General features: G+C 38.1%; 1 protein-coding gene across 1 annotated transcript in view; it reads left to right on the top strand.

Moving 5' to 3' along the window:
- Positions 1-22,113, top strand: part of LOC105438813 (transient receptor potential cation channel subfamily A member 1-like) — a gene marked incomplete at its 5' end in the record, with an annotated part of 46,214 nt that overhangs the window by 12,149 nt on the left and 11,952 nt on the right. The window contains 13 exons of the mRNA XM_030983646.1: positions 4,264-4,464; positions 7,537-7,709; positions 10,347-10,511; positions 11,067-11,181; positions 12,066-12,232; positions 12,657-12,741; positions 13,409-13,468; positions 16,524-16,619; positions 17,444-17,514; positions 18,228-18,405; positions 18,936-19,040; positions 20,883-21,052; positions 21,516-21,645. Coding sequence (XP_030839506.1) covers positions 4,264-4,464; positions 7,537-7,709; positions 10,347-10,511; positions 11,067-11,181; positions 12,066-12,232; positions 12,657-12,741; positions 13,409-13,468; positions 16,524-16,619; positions 17,444-17,514; positions 18,228-18,405; positions 18,936-19,040; positions 20,883-21,052; positions 21,516-21,645 — 1,716 coding nt within the window. The remainder of the gene's footprint in view (positions 1-4,263; positions 4,465-7,536; positions 7,710-10,346; positions 10,512-11,066; positions 11,182-12,065; positions 12,233-12,656; positions 12,742-13,408; positions 13,469-16,523; positions 16,620-17,443; positions 17,515-18,227; positions 18,406-18,935; positions 19,041-20,882; positions 21,053-21,515; positions 21,646-22,113) is intronic.

Here is a 22,113-nt window from a genome sequence, read left to right as displayed (position 1 = left end):
AGAGTCAACATAAGTCTTCTTTTGTTGATTAACCATCCTATTGACTAAATTTCTGTAATGTTTGTATCTATTCCACATTAAATCACTTTTGGTTTGTAGAGCTTTCTTATGAAAGTGATCACGAGTATTCATCAATTGAATGGTGTCACCAGAAACCCATGGACAAGGATTCTTACGCATACGTTTACTTTTAAGTGGTGCAAATTTGTTCACAACTTCCATTGTTAGGTTATACCACTTCTCCCACGCTTCATTGACATCTGTAATTTGAAATATGTCGTTGAAAGGCTTTTGTGTCATTGAAACTACAAATCCTTCATAATCAAATTTGGAGAAATCCCGCCAGCTTATTAAGTTTTCCAAGGGTTTGTGGCAACTCTCACCATAAATTGTAAAAGTTAAGAAATGATCGCTAAAGAAGGTTTTATATACACCAGTGACAATATGTTTGTCTGGGTTGGTAGAATAAATATGATCGATTATCGATTTTGATGACATAGTGACTCGGGTAGGAACATTAACTAATTGTGTGCATAAGAAACCAGTCATCAAAGATGACAAATGTTTTGCATCTGAATTTAACCTATCCTGACATAAATCACAATTAAAGTCTCCCAGTAAAATCATTTCTACATCGTCGCTAATCGCCCTTTCCATCATACAAGAGATTTGGTCGAAATACTCTACTGGAACATTTGGTGGTCTATATAATACACAAATTAGAAGAGTTTCGTTACGAGATACTTTGACCTTTACACATATGGCTTCCAGTTCATTTACATAGTCCAGCCGTGTATAGTTAATGTCTCTTCGTATATAAAGAGCTACACCTCCACCGTGTCTCGTTCTGTCTTTACGAATAATGTTGTAGTCCTCTATTAATAGTTCGGAGTCTGGTATGGTCTCATCACAGTGAGTTTCTGTTATAGCTATAATATCGAATGGATTATATTTTAGAGTATATTTTAGATCATCTATCTTGGCTGGTAACGAATTGATATTTACATGGCAAATTTTTAGACCATTTCCACTAAAAGGCTTGATATATCCGTTTTCCAGACTATAGTATGCATCATTTTCATCTGCAGTATTCGTAGTTAATAGTATTGATCCGTGTAGGGGTATCCTCTCCGAGTCTCCAAGTCGTCCATCCAGTCGCGTGGAAACACTGCTCCTCTCGGTTTCCACCTGTGATTGGTTGTTTGACGATTCTGAAAAGAATGCTGTGGACTGCGATAAGTATCTGGCCGAAGATGTCGTATTATATTCTGCGCAAACATAGTGACCCCGTTTCTATTCAAATGAACGCCATCTATAGAGAGATGAACATTGGGGCGGATCTCATCGTTGTCAATAATCGCCCATCCACGCTCATTGGCCAGAAGTTTTATGTGGGCGTTCACTCTGTCCACAAAGGCGCCATCTAGTGGGGATTCATCTCGGCGGTGGATTATGGTTGATATTGTCATCGATTTGACATCAGTCTGTGTCACAATTTCGTGACATAGCGACGACAGTCAGTCTCCCTCCCACCACATCTCATCATTTTAACCACTCTTTCTCTTTCCGCCTTCGTTTGACATATACACCTGCATCCATACACCCACATACACCCACATACCCTTTTAAAAACTGTTAGAATTTAATCTATATCTACTTTAGATCCTTTAGGACTTAAAGTGGCACAACGTCGAGTAGGCTGATACTGTTAATACTGATAATCTTATCATCTTATCACAATGTAAAAAAACACGTTGAATTCTACCCATCCCTCTAAAAGCTGAATATTATAATACAAAATGTACACATGACATATTTCAACATCGCTCTCTAGAACACAGTGATAGATAAAACTTTTCTTATCCTTGTTGATTACCATAAATATCGTTTTGCTTTGATAGCATCGGGTATTGACAATCAAAATGTGGCATTAGTTCAGAATCTCTTTCCCAAAACTGACGTAGCTAAGTGCATTAAATCGAGTTGGTACACCAGTCTTTTTTCACTGCAACCCGCCTGGGCCGCTCTATCTGATTTGATATGTAGGTGAGAGGGGGAAGGGTTTGCGTTGCGTGCTTTTTAGGAGAAATAGCTGCCCTCTGATACCGGATCCACTGTATGCACACCTGGACGGGGACAGGCTAATACAAACCGGGAAGGAACGCGACGGCATAGGTGTAGGTTGACGGTTGTTTACCGCCATTAAAGCGAACTTCGGGGTCAAGTTCTTCCGGTGATTACTTAATGCAGGGAGAAGGGAGGAGGCAGGAGGGAGGAAGGAGGAGGGAGGAAGGAGGAAGGAGGAGGGAGGAGGGAGGGGGAGGAGGGAGGAGGGAGGAAGGAGGAGGAAGGAAGGAGGAGGGAGGAGGGAGGAGGGAGGAAGGAGGAGGGAGGAGGGAGGAGGGAGGAAGGAGGAGGGAGGAGGGAGGAAGGAGGAAGGAGGAAGGAGGAGGGAGGAAGGAGGAGGGAGGAAGGAGGAGGGAGGAGGGAGGAAGGAGGAAGGAGGAGGGAGGAGGGAGGAGGGAGGAAGGAGGAGGGAGGAAGGAGGAAGGAGGAAGGAGGAGGGAGGAGGGAGGAGGGAGGGGAGGAGGGAGGAGGGAGGAAGGAGGAGGAAGGAAGGAGGAGGGAGAAGAGAGGAGGGAGGAAGGAGGAGGGAGGAGGGAGGAAGGAGGAAGGAGGAAGGAGGAGGGAGGAAGGAGGAGGGAGGAAGGAGGAGGGAGGAAGGAGGAAGGAGGAGGGAGGAAGGAGGAGGGAGGAGGGAGGAGGGAGGAAGGAGGAGGGAGGAGGGAGGAAGGAGGAGGGAGGAAGGAGGAGGGAGGAGGGAGGAAGGAGGAGGAAGGAAGGAGGAGGAAGGAAGGAGGAGGGAGGAAGGAGGAGGAAGGAAGGAGGAGGGAGGAAGGAGGAGGGAGGAAGGAGGAGGGAGGAGGGAGGAGGGAGGAAGGAGGTAGGAGGAGGCAGGAGGCAGGAGGCAGGAGGGAGAGGTGGGGAAAGAAGCACAAGTTGTGGTGGATTAGAGGGAGGGCAACAGGGGTACGTGCCCCTCCATTACAAAAATATTTTAAAAAACTAACAAACTAGAACGAACAAACCAATAAACGATAGGGAAGAGGAGGAAGAGAAGCACACCCAAAACATGATGACCCCACCCCCCCTTTTTTTTGTCGGTTATCACAGAATTTCATTACGTGCCTCCCCCTCCCCGAACAGAAATCTTGATCTGCCACTGGAAGGGGAGATGAAGGCGGGGATGGGTTGTAAAACTGGAGACAGAATGTGAATAGCAGTTTGTCTACATACAAAACACTATATCGGTGACACATCAATTCAGGAAATAATATTATAGTAGGTCCACATCTACTGTTGATTTCGCTACAAATTTTGTGGTTGCTGAAACGTCTATTTTCGTAGTATTAGGATACAATTTACATTACGATAATATGTATGCCTTTATTTATGTATAAGGCATATAAGGCATATCAAAAATAGAGCTTGTACACAAGACATAACTTATACACAGGACGAAATCTAACTGATACATACGACGAAAGGCATCTCACTCATACATACAATGAGAGGCCACTAATTGATACATACAATGAGAGTAAATAACCGTTATATACAATGAAAGACATCTAATTGATACATACAATGAAAGACATCTAATTGACACATACAATGAAGGACGTCTAACTAATACAATGAAAGGCCTGTAATTGATACAGGCAAATAACTGAAACATTCGCAATTTCAATTACACGAAGATGATGTTACGCCATTTAACTTTTTACATTACTTGTTCTTAATTTTTAAATAGTAAGGAATATAGTTTAAAGAATTCAACATAAAACTAAAGTATTTTAACATTTTAAACACCACTTCCTTCTTTATGTTTATTTCCTTTTTTAGGAATGAGTTTGTTTTTCGTCACAATTAATTATCTTTCTTTCTTTTTTTCGTTGGCCTTACGCTTTTTACCATGAATTGTTTACATATCTTATTTTATGAGAATTGTACTCATGATGACGACGTCAACTCAAACTGTGTATATGAAGACCCTTTTTAAAGATATGATTTTATGTGACCACACATGTTTATAAACGATGTTAAAAATTCATTTACCTGTGATGATGTACGTGTAAATGGAACCAAAATTGAACATCGAATCAATTCAAATCATATTATCACACATTGTGATCATTATTAGTAAACGAGTGATTTTTTTATAATTTTAAATTGTTTTTACTTCCACCTTCACATCCAAAGGGAAGTGACTACGATGCAAAAGACCGTCAGTGCCGCACGCCCCTGCTTCTGGCCACCGCCCGCGGTGCCTGGCGCGCCGTTCGTTCGCTGCTTCAACGCGGAGCAGACTTTACACAGACGGATTGTGACAAGCGAAACGTCCTACATCTGGCGCTCCTACACGGGGGCAATCTCGATTTCTTCGGAAGGGAATTCTTCAAGGTGAGTGTATACAGAGAATACATCCACATTGTCTTTAAGGGTGTTTTCGTAGGTGTAAGGGCACACATTCATTTTTCGGCACTCGGGAGGGGTGCGGAAGTGAATTTTATTGCCCAAATATCAACATTCCAATTTATTAATATTTCGAGCGAACTGAGTGACTAAGTAAAACAAGAAATTAGAGAGTTTCAGGTGAAAATGTATTTTTTTTCCGAAATAAAGATACGATTAAAAATTACAAAATTAAAAGACTACATTGTTGCTCAAATCTTAGTAATACAAAGAAAACACAATTGGCCAAGGGGAAGGTGAAGGGGAAGCGGTGGATGTTGTCGCATTGCCTATAGCAGGCGATGTCAGTTTTTCATTTTTTTGTCGATTGTAAATTAGTTTTAATATGCAATAACTGTTGTTGTAAATCAGCAATGTGAGTTCTTTCCAGCACAGAAACTTCCTCTTGGAGATGTTAATCAACTCTTTTTAATGGGAAATTTATGGTAAACTCCGCCCGGCCCTTCACGTTAAAGATGCATATCGTGCCATGGTTCATTTTGCTAACCATGCCACCCAACCCGTTTATTGGATAACTTAATCAATGGTGCAATGTTTGTCTATATTCATTGAGGGGTTGAGAGTGGCACTACTGGCATGGAGGGGGGGGGGGGGTTCTTACATGGGAATGAAATATGAATATGCCAGGCATCCAACAAGGCTCTTCTGCGGAGAGACGCCCTGATCTTTAATCTTTTCTCGTCCTTCCTATTTTCACTTCCCTTTGTTTCATTTCATTCTCGCTCCTTGTTTAAAAAAAAGATGGGGGCGCTACCCTCCTGCCCCTGTGGCTACGCCATCGATCCTAATACCGACAAGCAGGTAGAAATCAATCCTATATTACCAAATCCAGCACAATCCTATCGCCGAACCCCCTCACACGTCACAATACGTTTAGATGTCGAACAAACCTTTTAGGGCCTTAATAGGATAATGCCCTTCTTCGCCTGCCTTGACCTTGTTCGCACCACGTTCAGAGCCAGACCAAATTGATAAATAAAAAGGAATAAATGAAAGAAAAAGTAAGGGGCTTCTAAAACAAAGAATAATGCACAGGGAATATAGAGCTCTCAATGCAAGGCAGTGTGTATGGGGAAAGTTAGCTTTCTGGTGATGATATATATATAGATATATATATATGTATATATATATATATATGTGTGTGTGTGTGTGTGTGTGTGTGTGTGTGTGTGCTGCGGATATATTTCTTTCAAAATTGTTTGCCATTTGGAAGGTATTTTATAAGACCAATCATTAATAGACTTTTAAAGATAATTGAGATACTGTATTATTTTCAGAAAATATATGATACAGCAGGTTGACTGTCCCCAAGCCTTTCGTTCACTCTGCCTTGAACTGACAGATGAGGGCTCTTCAATTCACTCTGCGTTATCCCTGCATTCGAAGAATGTGCCTGTTAGTGTTAGTGGTTATTTCTGACTGCCAACGGAAAATTTGCCTGTGGAAAAGTTATACAGGAATAATCTGTGACGTGTTTGTATATCAGGTGAAGCATAAACAATATCAACATTTCCGAAATAAGTACATGAGTTGTCTACTCAACAGAAAAGAAAGAAAGGCAAGGGAGGGAGACAGAGAGGGAGGGAGATGTAGAAAGAAATAGAGAGAGAGAGAGAAAAAAAAAAAAAAAAAAGAAAGAAAGAAACCCAACATATTATGTATAGCCACCCACAGTCAAGGGCAGTGGCAATACATGCAGCATACCAAAGAGACAAATGCTAACCTCACTTTAAGGTGATCTGAATCATAGTATTTTCTCCTCATCAGGAAATGTCTTTCGCTTTGGGGGTCTGATGGCACAAATTAACCCCTTGTTAGGCCTATCGACAATCCCACAGGGGAGATAGATAGATAGATGGATGGATAGAGAGAGAGAGAGAGAGAGAGAGAGAGAGAGAGAGAGAGAGAGAGAAATAGGGGAGAAGGGGGAATTACTAGATATTTAAAGGTAAAGAGAGAAAGAGTGAGAGAGAGAGAGAGAGAGAGAGAGAGAGAGAGGGGGGGGGGGGGTGAGGGGGGAGGGGGGTGGGGGGGGGGGGGGGGGGTGAGAGGGGTGAAAAGGAAAATATTATATAGAGATAAGAAGAAACGAAATCAGTTACGGTCTCTGTCTGGCAATGGTAATATCCTTCACTTCCACCACCTCATCTAACTCGTTCCCACCCCACCCCCTTCTACTTCTCCTTTTCTTGTTCCTTTTCTTCCTCGTCCTCTTTTTCTTCTCCTTCATCTTCTTCTTCTTCTTCTCCTTCTTTTGATTCTTTCCGGCCCCTCTTATTCCACCATCTTCCCTGTTGCTCATCTTCAACATCCTCACCCATCTCCAATCTCCCTTTCCTTGCATCATCATCACCATCATCATCAATATCATACCCTAAACATCCCTTTGCCCGGTCATTTACGATTATGACGTCACAGGGACATACATAATGGTACATTACACGTATTATATCAACTCGGACGATGACACGTCTTATCACATGGCCGATTAACTTCCTACTCTACTGCTAGCAATTTAGACATTTGCATGTATTCCTGGTCATTCACTTCAACGTAAAGTACAAGTTAAAGCTTTGCTTGATGCAAACAGTATAGTTAAAACAGCGGCGTAGCGGAAGTTCATCCGTGAGGGGGAGTTGGCATCACTTGGAAAATGTTATGCTAATCGAATCAAGGCTTCTGATCAGGGAAAGGATGTGCTAAGGGGTCTTACTGTTTTTGTTCTAGTCCTGTTTCCAATTTATCCTTTTTCCTTTTCTCTTTTCTTTTCAATTTCCTCATCGTTCATTATTGAAGGAAAAAATATAATCTAAATATCATAATGGTGAGAACAAACACTGGCATGAACGACCTGTCATAGTTAAGTCCAACTTAAAGTCGATCTTAGTCTTTGTGAACACACCCTGTTGTGAAACAGCCCAGCACGTGGTGGATCAGAGTGGAGTGTTCTCTTTTGTATAAATCCAATTTTGTCCTTTCTTGTTTCGCCAACTCTCTAAGCAGAAGGAAGGCGCATTGGAGCTGCTCAACCAGCGGGACTGTTCGGGCTGCACACCGATGCACTACGCCACCCAGCAGGGTAACATCAAATCCGTACAGGGCCTCATCGACTTGGGTGCCACGGTTAATCTGAAGAACAAGGAGAAGCAATCGCCGCTTCATTTCGCAGCCAGGTATTGCATGACGTAAGGCACACCTATCCTTTCCTTACTTCCGAAGTCTAACAGCCCCCCCCTCCCCCCCCGCCCCCCGCCCCATGCCTTTCGATTTCAAGTGCATGAACTATTAAAGCGTATAGGTTACCGCAACAGAGGCTTGATAAACAAATTCAACCAATCAGAACGAACCTTCATCATCAACCAAAAAAGGAAATATTTGAAATTTACAAAGTGGCATCACGTAGTTGCTAAACTGCGTTTGATTAAATTACAATTTTTTTTTTTTAAACCCACACCTTGTACATAATCATCGGATCTTTCTCAAACTTTCACTGATCTCTATTTCTTATTTGCATGTTTTTATAAAAACTAACTTAATATCAGGGTAGACATCCCCTTCCAATAGCTAAAAGGGAAATGAGTACGCCTCTGTTTCGGAAATCCCCCCTCCCTCCCATTCCCCAAACTGCCTGCACTCAGCGTAGAGAGAAGTTGTCAACCCGCAACGCCATTGACAGTGCTACATCAAAATAACATGTGATTAATTTCATTGGCTGTCACCTGACACCATGGCATGCATGTGACAAGGAGCCCGGTTTGCTATTGGCTGATTAGTGTAGTGACGTCAGGCAGGTAGATATGGGAAGGTTTGTTTCTCCATTATGAGAGCATAAAAGGGGAAGTCCACCCTGATATTAAGTCGGTTGTAATAGAAGCAGAAAAATGAGAGAAACAGGTCAGTGACATTTTAAGCAAAAACAGATTCAAAATAAGAAAATTATACATTTTAGAAAGTGCAATCATTAAAAACACATTGTCAACTCTGTGACGTATCTTGCGAGTTCTTCTTCTATTCGCCCTGTCCTACAAAACTTAAATGTTCAATCAGACATTCACCCTAAAAAGACTATCGCAGAATATGTTTTTTACCACTCCTGTATGAAACAAATCTATTCCGTCATGAATAACTAAAAAAAAAATGAAAGTTTATGCCATTTTCTGTACAGAGCAAATTGGAAAGGAGCTACCAGGATACATCACAGAGTTGCCAATTTATGTTTCACTGATGAAAACATTAACAAATCCTATTTCTAATCTTTCTAAAAACTATTTCTAATCTGATCTAATTTCTAATCGGATTTTGCTTAAAATTTCGCTATTTTCCCCCTCTCATTTTTCTGCTTTCTATTAAAATCAACTTAATGTCAGGGAAGACTTTCCATTTCAGAAATGCGGAAGGTTTTAAGTCAGCGTGAGCGTGATTCAGTTTTAAGTTTGCTAACGTAATCGTTGTAATAAGTCTTGAAGATTACCACCTGTATTTAACGTTTGATTCAAAAGAAATATTGAATGGCCATTGAAGCGCAGGAAGCATTAGAAGCTAAACCGTGAAAGTATCAATTTAATTAAAAATGTAGGCCAGGCCCCTGTGAATTCTATACAGGTTATTATTCGCTATGTTACACGATTTCGAGAGGCAAATTTGCGAAATATGGGTTAAGCCATTTGCTATGATATTAGATAAAGAATTCGGTGGAGAAGCCAGTTTGCTACTAGAGAGTTAAAAAAAATGCAAAATAATAGTTTATTGTGTGTGAATGCGCCCTTCCTCTGTTTCAATTTGAATTATTCCCATGTTTTGCATGTCTAACGAATGAAAGCCCCAATATCAAAATGGAAATAAATCAGTAGTACCCTGCGATTTTCAAGTTGCAAGTAACCAATCCATGCATGAAAGAAATATAAATGTAAACGATTAAGCGACTCAGTGTTGTTTGAAACCCTATACCAGCACTTTGCACAATTTTTTTAAATTTCAAATTCAAATATATAAATCTTGATTTGTGTGCGTCATTTAAACTACATAAATGATAAGATAACCAAAGTATGATTGGCTGGACACAAAGAATCGCATTACAATAAACAGAACAACTTACGTGAGGACTTCAAGGAGGGGGGTAGGGGAGGGGGAGAACGTATGCGATTGCAATTTTGTTTTGGACAAACCTTTCATTTAGAAACCGTTGGAAATGATGTACTCTCATTCATTTGTTTCGATGCCAACTAAATTAAATACATTTTAGATGGAAATATTTACCTTAAATTAATTAAAAGAATAAGGAAAACATTGGACTTGCATGTTTTAGTTTTGAAACCCAACTTAGGCTTTTGAATGAAATCAGTACAACATTTCATCAGGAAGATGTGATTATTTTTCTTTTCTTCCTGCATGTATAGGCTACTAATAAATAGCCTTATTAGAGATGTAGAAAACTCATAAGTAATTTTTTTAAAGCTCATTATCACGCGATGAATAAATAATTGTCATGTATTGTTATTATATTAAAAATGTGAAGATATAGCTGTTTTGTATAGTGAGGTCCACCTCCTTCGAGCATTTTTATTTCCTTGTGAAATGTCATAGCCAATTATATTACGTTGGCCCGACTGTCCATATCCGTGGGATTTAAAAAAAAAACGTTTATGAAGGTTTATGATTCTTATTAATCCATAAACACCATATTAGGTATTCATAGATGTAGAATGTCTTTATAATTGCAATTCTACCACCAATACGCACATTAATTATGTCAGTACTACCAAATATTGATTAATTATTTTCCTTTAATTTAAAAATGGCTTCCATTTTAGGTATGGTCGTCTTAATTCGTGTAAACGACTCTTGGACAGTGCAATAGGACCCCATATCTTGAATGAAAGTGATGGGGCAGGCAGGACGGCCCTCCACATCGCCTCTTGGAGCGGTCATGTTAAACTGGTACAGCTCTTACTCAGCAAAGGAGCTTTATTACATAGGTGAGAGCTTACAAATTATCTGAAAGGGATATTTTATTCATTCTAATTTTTATTTGTTAGCAGTACAAGGTTTGTATAAATATTTTTGTCGGATCGAAGCTTTAAATTAACCAAATCCCAAACTAGTATGAGCAATTAAGCACTCGTGTTAATTAATTTTTAATTTATACAGATTTTAAGTGTTTAGGATATTATTGGTGCACTTCAAGTCAGTACAATTTTTGAACTCGTGATTATTCATCCGTTTTTGATATCCGAAAAATTATGGTTGCAGAAATCCACTAGTATCAAAGCTTCTAATCTTAACCTTTCAAGATATTAATGAATGAAAAAAATGAATCGGTAACCCATGATAATCAAAAAACAATAATACAATGATATAAATAACCAAACAACAATAATGAATACAGTAATGACATACTTAAAAAATAGAAATGGAATGAATAATTTGCTTTGATCTAGGTTTTTCTACAGTTATGTGTTCACTTCTTGCACACAATATTAGATACACAAAATATGGTATGAAAAAATAATTGATTAATTTCTTTTCCTCAGGGATCATGAAGGTAGAACGCCTCTGCACTTAGCTGCCATAGAGGGCTACATTAATACGATGAAAGGTTTATTAGCTACACATCCTCATCTTATGAACCAAGCAGATGATGAAGGGGTAATCATATCATTCATCTATTTCACCTCTCCCCTTCCTCCTCCTTCTCATCCTATTCATTATTATCCCCTCATCTTAAGTTTCGCACCTATAATCCCTTGTTCTCCTCCTTTTCTAAATTTTGTCCTTCTCTGCAATCATCTTCATCATCAGCAACATCACCTCAAAAGCATCGTTATGTCAACATCTTCATCATTATAATAATTTTGATAGTAACCATCATCACTATACCATTGTTATCGTCACCGTTATCAACATTAATAATGTAATCATCTTTATCAACATCTTTATCTTAACCCTAAATTCTCTTTAAAGGGACTCGGTAACATTGTTCAAATGAGAGACAGTGGTGCTAAGGTAGTGACTTCAATGCTAGATGTACAATTAAAGATAATCTGAAAATTTGAGTGAAAACGGACATTTAAGGGTTGACAGATTTTTTATAGCCTGTTTTATGTCTTTTTTCATGGAAAAATGGTTGGGAAAATTCAAATATGGTTGGGAGAATTAACTGTTCAATATGGTTAGAGGGTGTCATACCTCGACTCCTTCAAAGAAAACCATAGATATCTTCGTGGTTTGAGAATTTTTTCAGGATTTTTTGCATGTCAAAGGATTAGTACAGTAGAAGGAATATAGTAAGTAACATTTAATATAAAAATTAAGCAATTTTTTCATCAACCTTCAACAATGTTACCAAGTCACTTTAATGATTATCCATTTAATTTCTCTCTTCAAATCCATCCTTTTCCCTATCGCGTTAAATTCTCATCTTCTGGTCTATTACGACAATATTCTGCTTGGTTTTTATCAGTAATAATATCGATATTATAAATGTTCAATTATCCTCAAATACGTTTCGGATATTGATGTTGCCCCCTCAGAACACTGCCTTACACCTGGCGGCGCGGGCCGGTCAGGCCGCCGTAGTCACATTCCTACTCGACAGCCAAGCCGCATTATTACGTAGTAATTCAGACCAGAGCTGTATGGAGGTGGCTATAGAATGCAGAAACAAAGATGTCGCAATGGCCTTCGTCATGAATGAAAGGTAAATTGAGGTGCTTGTAATTTCTCATTCTGTTTCGATAGGCGTATAGTTGTATAGTTGTACATAATAATGGCACCAACAGCCTCCCATAGTCTTCTGTCTGCGAAGTGGGAATTTAGGTGTTGGGTCACGTACTGTTGGCAATTCGAACCTAAGGTGGCGCTGTGCAATAAATAGTACGCTAGGTCAGAAAGGGCATCTGTTCAACATCGCTTCAAAGGGGTAGCACTTTTTCATATCTACGTTCCCATCATTTATATGCCTAATGCATATGTCCACTACATACCTTTATTCCTTTTTATGATTTAATAACTTCAATTTAATATCTTGATCTTAATTTTCACATCTATTTGTCCTCATGTGCATCCCTTTATCTACTTTGTCCACAACATCTCCGTTACCATTGTTTACTGTTTTCACGTAGGTGGCACGAAGCAATGGATGACTGTGGAGAGAGGAAGGCCCCTCACATGCTCGGCCTCATCGAGCAGTTACCAGAAGTGGCTTATGTGAGTTTAATCTGCGCAAATTAAGAAACCATCGACGACTGATGTTACCATGATATGTCATTCCAATCAAAATTAAGATGAAGTACATAATTACAAATGAAAAAATATTCAGATAAGAAGTGTCCATGATCATCACGTAAAACGTGACAAAAGAAAATATAATCCTTTACTTAATAAGAAAACACGTTGGAATTCCAGTAAATATATCAAATGCATGTATAAAGCTTTTCAATTGACAGAGCCATTTTGATAATGGCTCTGAATAGAATTTGAATTTTTATACGGAAAATAAAACCAACCAACCAACCAACCAACCAACATGTTCTAATATAAGTCATACAATATTATATAGATGCCTATTTTTAATTATTAGGAGGATGGATTCAGGACTGAGCATATCCTGCTCTGTTTTGCTCTGCCTCTGGAGGGCATGATATTATTTTATGGGAAAACGCCGAATATTTTGGCAATTGCAACACCTCATTCATCCTACAATTATGTAAACATATCTTTACAAACTGGCTCAACTGATTACCTCTTCTACAATAACTGCCCCTGGTATTACGATTCCAAGTCATTGAAAGCCTGCATTTACCATTTCCCGCTACCGAGTCATGCATATAAAATGATAGCAATAAATACTTTTGATCTTTTGTTTTGATGCTAGACTGTTTTAGAAAGATGTCAAACCGAGAAGAAAGCTGACGAGGAAGATCCAAGAAGTCGGGTAAGTTGCACTTTGACTCGCCCTCGGATTAGATTGCTAAAGAGAAATTGAAAAGAAGTGACTTATTAATCTCACATTATCCCCGAATAGTAACCTCACAAACAGTTTAGACAATGACTACCGAGGGCATTTGATAAAAGTTAAAGAACTTTGTCAGTCAGTGAAACGCTGTGTTTATACTGTCCGACAAAGTGAAATTTAAATGGAGATTCATGAAACGGCTCTTCGAAGAAGAATCTACTGGAGGAATGAAATCTTACTGGCTTCTGGAATCGTATATATTTATTTGACTTATTATTACAGAGTGGATGCATGTACATGTATATATCGTAACAGTATGTATATTATTTACTGTTCAACTCCATTATAAATATCATGTCTTGTTTTTGAAGATAAGTTACAAACACACTTCAATAAAAAACAAAAGAATCGTTATGAAAACAAAATTATTTCGGGAATTTCTTTGAAAAAAGTACTTTAACCTTATTTTCAAATCATTTACATCCTGTTTATATCGGGAGCCTCTTCCTTCTCTTATATTGTCTGAAATTTGACTGAAATTAAACTCAAACAAAAATACTCATCAACGTAATGTGATCAAGTGATTTTTTATATAATTTTTTCATTTTTTTCTCCCACGGAAATGCACACCGTACTTGGTAATGATACCTCCGAATAGCCGGTATTAAATCTAAATTTCTCTTTGTGTACTTAATCACATCTTCTTGATTCTTGTATATTCATATCCCAACTAAAGCTGTAGAATTCTAACTTAATTCTAAGACTATTGCTGCTAATCTTTGCCATCATATCCTATTTATTTCTGCTTCTCTCAGACACTTAATATGTCGATTCTAATGTATTGAATAGATTAAGTATTGTTATTTGAGTTGGTAATCTATTCCCACTCTTCTTTGGTATTTGATTGTTTTGGCATTCGATTATTCTCTCTAATTTGTCTTTGTACAAAAGATTGGTATTCGGATATATTTTTCTCGAGTTCCTGTTTTCTCAAATCAAAACTATTCTATGATGCTTAGCACTAACCATCTCTTTGTTATCTTTTTCGAATCTGAGTGCCGTGAAATGTTATACTCCTACAGCAAATAGTATACGCTGTTCGATCTCTGTGTCGTATTTATTCTTTATCAAATCATATGATAAAATATCTTCATTAAGCTCTATTTTCGTTTTCCTATGCTATTTACCTGTGACTGGTGTATCAGTCTATCAAAACTATTACGTGGAGGATTTTCCCCTGCTCATGTTCATATACATGCATTATTCTTGTGAGATACGTCCCTAGAAATGGATATAAAAGCATCAATTGGAAGCTTTCTTCGGTATAATGATAATAATATTAATAATAATAATAATGATAATTATAACAATAATGGTCACATTTGTATAGCGCTATATATTACATTTCAAAGTACTTTACATTGTAAGTATTACTACCCCGGTCATTTGATTCAATTGCTAATCCGCACATGTTAGAGCACCCGCCATTTTATATGCGCACACATGCCAATCCACATTTACGTTCGCATCCTACCGGGTACCCATTTAACACCTTGGTAGAAAGTGGCAAATGTAGATTGATGTCTTGCCAAAGTGCCCCGGTGGGACTCAAACCGCAAACCATGTGGTCCCCAATGTTGTGAAATATCTACTAGACCATGAAACCTCTGCTATAGTTCCTAAATCGATGCCTTCACTCTTCTCAAAAGGGGACCAAATTAAAATATGGTTTACTCTCTATGCAATAGGGGGTGACACCAGTGGCGGATCCAGGGGGGGGGGGGGGCCCGGGGGGCCCGGGCCCCCCCCCCCCCCCTTGAGAAAAAAATCATGTAAAATCACGTGATTTTTACCTTTTTTGGGGGTTGGCGCTCAAGGGGGGGGGGTGCAAATTGAATTTTTTTTTTGAGGATCCAAAATTTTTTTGGCCGGCGCGTTTTTTCAAATTTTCGGGAGCAAAAAGAAAAAAAGAAAAAAAAAAAAATTGTGCTCTGTACCCCCCCCCCCCCCCCCCCCCCCCCCCCACTGAGCGACTTTTCGGCCGGCGCGATTTTCAAATTTTCGGGAGCAAAAAAAAAAAAAAAGTTGGGCCCCCTCCCCTAAGAAATCCTGGATCCGCGCCTGGGTGACACGACATTTGCTCCTGCGACAATTGCTCCGGGCTTTATTTCGTCTAAGATGTAGGGTTAGGGTTAGGGTTTCAATCGGGTTTTATGTTAGGTTTAGGGTTAGGTTTAGGGTAGGGTATAGTGTTGAATCCAGGGTTGAAGTTAGCCATTCGATTAGTGTATGAAATTTACAGCGGAGCAATTGTCGCCGGAGCAAATGTCATGGAATCGCTTAGGGATCTGTGCAAGGTATCTTTCTTCAAATATCGCTCTCCGATATTATTCCTATACAATGTATGTATATTGCAGGTTTAAATAATTGTAATTGCAACTATATGCAACTTTGAAATTAACTCCGAGTCTTGCTAGCATTTACTTAGACAAAATTATACATATACTTATAATGCTCTATAATCTTTACTATTTGGTGGTCTCTTTCATTTCTTATACTGTTGGTGTTTATGTTTCTTTGTTTTTGTTAATAAGGTGTTTTTTGGTGGGGATGGTGATTATTAAATCCAAGTAAACGAAATATGTTTTTGTTATGAATTTCGTTATTATTTGACTCTTAAAATATTTTCCCGAATATTTTGTTATCAATTTGCAAATATCAATGAACAATAAAAATAGCAAAGCATTTGAAGTTTAGGAATATCAAAACAAAACGGGATCTATCGGTTTGATTGCCAGTTGTATTTTTCTTATTCTCTTTTTGGTATTTTTGTTGGTAATGAAAATAAAAATCAACGACAAAAAATGTTTACAATAATATAATATCAATAAAGTAAATGTATGTATACAGAACACGGTGTATTGCGAGTTGTAATTGAGCATTGCGCTTTACACGAGTTTAATCTATCTTAGATACTATCACGTATGTCGCTTGATTAATGGTGGTCTCTGTCTCTCTCTCTCTTTCTCTTTAGCGGAATTATGATTTTGCTTATCTTCGATGTATAAAGGACAAGCAACTCAAGTTCCTTAACAGTGAAGAAGGTTTCGTGCCTCTTCTTGTCTTAAATGTAAGTATAAATTTTATGGATAGTTTGTAGTAATAGAAAAATATGGAATAAAATGATGTAATGTAATCTCTTAGAAGAAGTCCATAAGGATGGTTGAAACAATCAATAATCAATCTATTACAATCTTAAAAAGTTCTTACCAGTGGCAGTTTTGATGAATCTTCTTCAGACAACTTCTTCAGACGTGCATTGAACTGGAGTTGAAGTTAACTACCAGTTTTAGGATCATTAGAAGATGCCGTTTTAACGATCGCTATAGCATACATCCTAGAGGGCAATCCAACCCTTGAAATAAGTTGATTTGTATGAAAACAGAAAATGAAACAAACAGAGAAGTGAAAGTTCTGAAGAAATCGGACCCCTTATAAAAGAATTATGAATGGCTGAAATATGAGATTATTAAATCTCAAATTGGCAATTTTGTCTGCAGATTGTGGCGTAGACTCAGAAAATCCTAATCACTTTTTGATTGCCTCTTAAGTGCTTACTACCTTGGGGCGCTACTCGAAATATATCATGGATCGCATATTAATATAGGTCCTCTGAAGAGAACAGAGCGCCCTGAGTCATACATTTTTCAAAAATTGAAATTCTTGTCATTTTGTGAGTTGGAACGAATGGGAAAGTTGTCCGCTACTGCATCACAGAGAAAAATATCAAAACCATATAAAATGCATCACATTTCATGAATATATAAGTACGCATTTGCCATTCCTATGATGTAAAATCTAGTGTTGGGCTTACGTAATTTCATTTTGCGTGTAATATAACTTTTAATTAATATTTTCGATTATAATTATGTGTCATGTGTGTTTGCTTTGCAGACAATGGTGAAATTCAATAGAATCAATTTACTATCCCACCCTGTGTGTGTTAACTACTTAGCAATGAAATGGTAAGTATAATCTTATTCTTTTACTTACTTGTCTTCTCTAGATATTGTTACTATAATCATAAGATGGAACTGTGGAGGTCAAAATTAAAAGACTAAAACAAAAGTCAATAAAATAAAGACAAAGCTCACAAAACAAAACATAGCAAACTAAAACATAGGACAAAAATATCGATAGAAATATGAAAAACATTTCATCCTTTGGCTTAAATCATATTCTTGTTATTTCTAGGAATGCCCATGTACGAGCCTGGCACATGACTAACATCAACATCTACCTGGTTTTTTCTTTTCTTTCTGAACTGTCTACCCTATTTATTTCCGTCAGCATGGTATTGCTCAGAATTTCAATCCCAAGTCTCATTGTTTATAAGATGATGAAGCGGATCCTAATTAAATGATTGGTCGAGGGCATACACATGACCAGGCATTTATTTTGCCTCACACGTAATTTGACTAGTGACCGGTCATTAGCAAATACGTATGACCGGTCATTAATAAAATCATGTTACAAAACATAATTTTATAAACCAAATAAAAGATCATTTTAGAAAACAAATAATACACATCAGTTTGTTGGGAGATTAGTAAAATTACCCACACTCGGTACCTCGGGCGTGTTAGACCTTGTGTTGGTAATTCTTACTAATGCCCTAACTTCTGTGTATTATTTGTATGATACGAGGGAATGGAAATGTTTTTGTTGCGTTTTCTAGGAATGCCTATGGACGAGCCTGTCACGTGACCAACATCACGATCTACCTGGTCTTTGTTTTCTTCCTAACCTACTTCGTGTGTGTGACCGATGTACCCGACAGCTTCCGGGTCCATAACAGAACCGACTTCGTGCAAAGCGACAGTGTTGAAGAATACCTTCGGTTACCCTACTCAGATGTGAGTATATACCCTCCCTCGGGTAGGAATCTAAACGAGGGTTACGTCGAATCAGGAGAACCACATTCAAATAGAGGACTGCACTACTTTTTCAAGTTATGTGTAATGGAATAAACAGCTTTTACTTTGTAAAAACCGTGGTTCCATACAAGTTATTGGTCGCTAGGAAGAGTTGCTCTGATTATCTTTAATACCGTTGACTTTTTCCCAATTTGTGATCAAAATAATAGTATTGAGCTCCCTGCTTCCACCTTATTTTACCGCGGTTACGAAGGGAAGTCAGTACCCACGGTAAAATAAGGCGGGGGCACGGAACTCAATATTATTCTTATGATCACAAATTGGGGAAAAGTCCACGGTAAGACAAACAGTTTTGTTGGAAGCACAAGACATACTACGTTTACACAAAGTACAATGTTATAATAAAGTTATAATAACACGAAGGTGCATAATAGTCATCGAGTAACTATTGACATTTTGTCCTTTTAACATTCACAACTAAATTGTTACATTTCTTGTTGATTTGACAGTTCACAATGTCCACCATTGTAGCTGTGTGGGTAATATGCGGCTTTGCCTCCATGAATATACTGAAGGAAATCGTCCAACTCTTGCAACAGGCAAGTATAACTGGTGTAAGTTTCCTATCTATATCAAACCACAAAAAAGGCTGCCAATTTGACGGCGCTTCGGCATGCTTTAGAGTTTAGCCCATTGCACCCCACGCACTCGTGGTGAGCTGTCCATAGCATGTACTGTCTTGTTTCGATGAGAGTTTGAGGGTTAATTTCCGCTGCATGGTGAGTATGTATACCGATTGTCTATTAAAGTCAGGACACGAAACATGCTAGATTATCTGGGCTTACCAATACGTAGTTATAGTATAGTAAACCGCATGTATTGATCTAAATATCATCACTAGAAAATTACGAAAATTTAAAATAAAGAATAGCAACTACTTTGCATGACTGTATACAATTATAAATTTAATCATGCTATCAACGTATAGAATGGAGCATGCAAAATATAGCTGCTAAGCTTTGAAGAGAGCCGCTTGGCGTTGTGTTGGTAGTGCCTGTGGTGATGGTAGTGGTGAGGGGATGGGTATTTCGGAGAGTGTTTTCCTATGTAAGGTAGTATAGTTGTCATAAGGTCACCCCAATATATTCTTACGAGGAGTTTAAAGTTTGGAAATTATTTTCTTTCTCTTGGAAACACACACTGAAAAAATGAGTTGAAACACAATAAGACAAATGTTTTCAACTTTACACTAATTGAACATGTATAATTATCTGAAGATCCAAATTCCTAATCATAAATTATTTTGCTAGACAGGTGGGTCATTGGATATCATTTTGTTTAACATGCATGGTTCTGGATTGCTAGAATTAATATAATATTGTGTTGTTTGTAGACAGTGCATACCTTTTGATAGTCTAAAATTAAAAAGATATAGAAGGAGTATAGTTAACACATGAGTAACCTACTACACTATCTTACAGCATATAATAATATCAGTGGTTGAGATATAAAGTTGTAAATTAGTGATTGTTGTATTATATTGTTTTTGATTTCATTTTGCTTATGGTGACGAAGTCCTATGTTATTCCTGAGCTTAAAAATAGGTAGTGCAATTCCTATTCCCAATATTGATGACTACCTACCTGCTTAAAAAAAGTGCTGTTGCAATTGCTCCATTTCGGATAATTATGCTTTTCAGGATCTAGTGCTTGGTGCACACGATGCGTTATTTCATTTCCATCATTCATAGATATTCGGGGAAAAACACCATCGCCCATAAAGTTAGAATAATGTTTTCTTATCTCTTGTTATGACATGATTGTGACGATATGATTCATCCTTGGTAAAAGAAGGTTATGGATCTTCTCAGAACTGTATTGATCCACCTAAACTGTCATAAAGGTTGATTAATAGGATTCAGAAAAGATTTAAACTTTATTTATCAAGATTTGTGTATTTGTCAAGAACAAAACGATGGTGTCACATTCACTTCATGACAAGAAGTAAGAACAAATTGTTACAATTTCATGGGCACATGTCTAAACTCATAGAACAGGTCCAGGAACAATCTCTGGCCTCAGACGCAATACCTTGGACATGTTGAAGCAGAAGGTTTGCGATTTGTCCGAAAATAGATTTTCGACAGGAAAACAGCAAAAGAAGAAGAAGAAGAAATCAACAAAATATACAGGGGTTACAATAATGCGTACATAATTATACAACGTTGTATCAAACTCTGGACGCCGTCATCATTTACGTAGGGCCTGTTCTCTGCCCCAGTTACTGTGACATGAAATCTAATGCTCTTAAAATTAGGTGACGTAATCGGCGGTAATGAAATAACGCATTGTGTGCACTAGGTAAAATTAAGATGAACTTGTAGACATGAATGAAATAATAATCAAAGTTTCAATACCTACCCTCTAATTTTGTTATCACCATCTTTCCTCTGCCAGAAAGGGAAATATTTCTATGAATTCACCAATCTGCTAGAATGGACGTTGTACGCCACCTCGTTAGCCTTCGTCGCCCCTTACCTTGCGGGGGAGAACAAGGATTTCCAATGGCAGTGCGGCGCCATAGCAGTTTTCCTCGCGTGGTTTAATTTTTTACTTTATTTACAAAGGTAAGTATCAGAATATGTGCGAGTTTTCTTTCCATGCATAAGCACTAAAAGTCGGAGCTTTTTCTCTTAAAGGCAGGGTATTTTACAGACGTCACTACCACTGGAGTAACGTATTTCCAATTGCCACACCTTTCGGTGAAGGCGTTCATAGAGCGAATTCAGTCGACAAAGGTTGTAGTGGTAATTTGTAACTCGTATTAAGTTCACCTGAAACGCCTAGAATGTATCTTTTAAGCTTCGTTCTTATATGACATGGCATTAGAACAAAATGATGAAGTAATGTATACTACGCCTTACATTCTTGTATCTTGTAACACAGAGCTCAGTAAAAACACGCTTATAATCTAATTTTTTTTTTTTTAATGCGGCGGGTTTTTTGGGGTTGCAGTTAACCATGTCATATCTAAACAAACCCTCACGAGGGTATTATTTTTACTACTTTGTTCTCCTTAAAACTATATAGATTCGATATATTTGGGATCTACGTAGTGATGTTTCTAGAGATTCTTCGTACATTAGTCCAAGTTCTACTTGTCTTCTCAATCCTCATCGTCGCGTTCGGCCTCACGTTTCACATCTTATTACCACGAGAGGCAAGTAACACTTCTCGACATTGGCATAACGAGGGTCAGGCGGTTAAGGGACACTGGCCTCATTGGGGCGGGTGGGAAGATTGGGGGGGGGGCGTCAGATCATCTTATCATTTCTCCATAATTTTGCCCTTCTCACACTCTTTTGTTTCCATTTTCTCTTTGTTTATTTTCATGATTTTGTCAGGGGGGTTCTAGCCTTCGTGTCCGTGCCTTTTCGTATCTACACCACTGCTTCTGTGCTATAAATCTGTTACGATCGGTTGTCTGCAGCATTTTCAGATAGTTAACGACAATTTAATGGTTTCGATTCATTATTAAGCTTTAGCAAGAGTAAAAGGATTCATATCCTTATATTTACCATGTCTTATTCATTTCATGCACTTACACTAATTACTAAATCGTGTTTTTATTTGGGAAAATCAAATATCTGTAAATCATGCATGCAATTCAGCCATTGGCTGCGATATG

This window comes from Strongylocentrotus purpuratus, unplaced genomic scaffold (genome assembly GCF_000002235.5).
Source record: "Strongylocentrotus purpuratus isolate Spur 01 unplaced genomic scaffold, Spur_5.0 spur5_scaffold_13, whole genome shotgun sequence".
In the NCBI taxonomy this organism is placed as follows: domain Eukaryota; kingdom Metazoa; phylum Echinodermata; class Echinoidea; order Camarodonta; family Strongylocentrotidae; genus Strongylocentrotus; species Strongylocentrotus purpuratus.
Note: the sequence above shows the minus strand (reverse complement) of the source record. Positions and strands in the feature narration are given on the sequence as shown.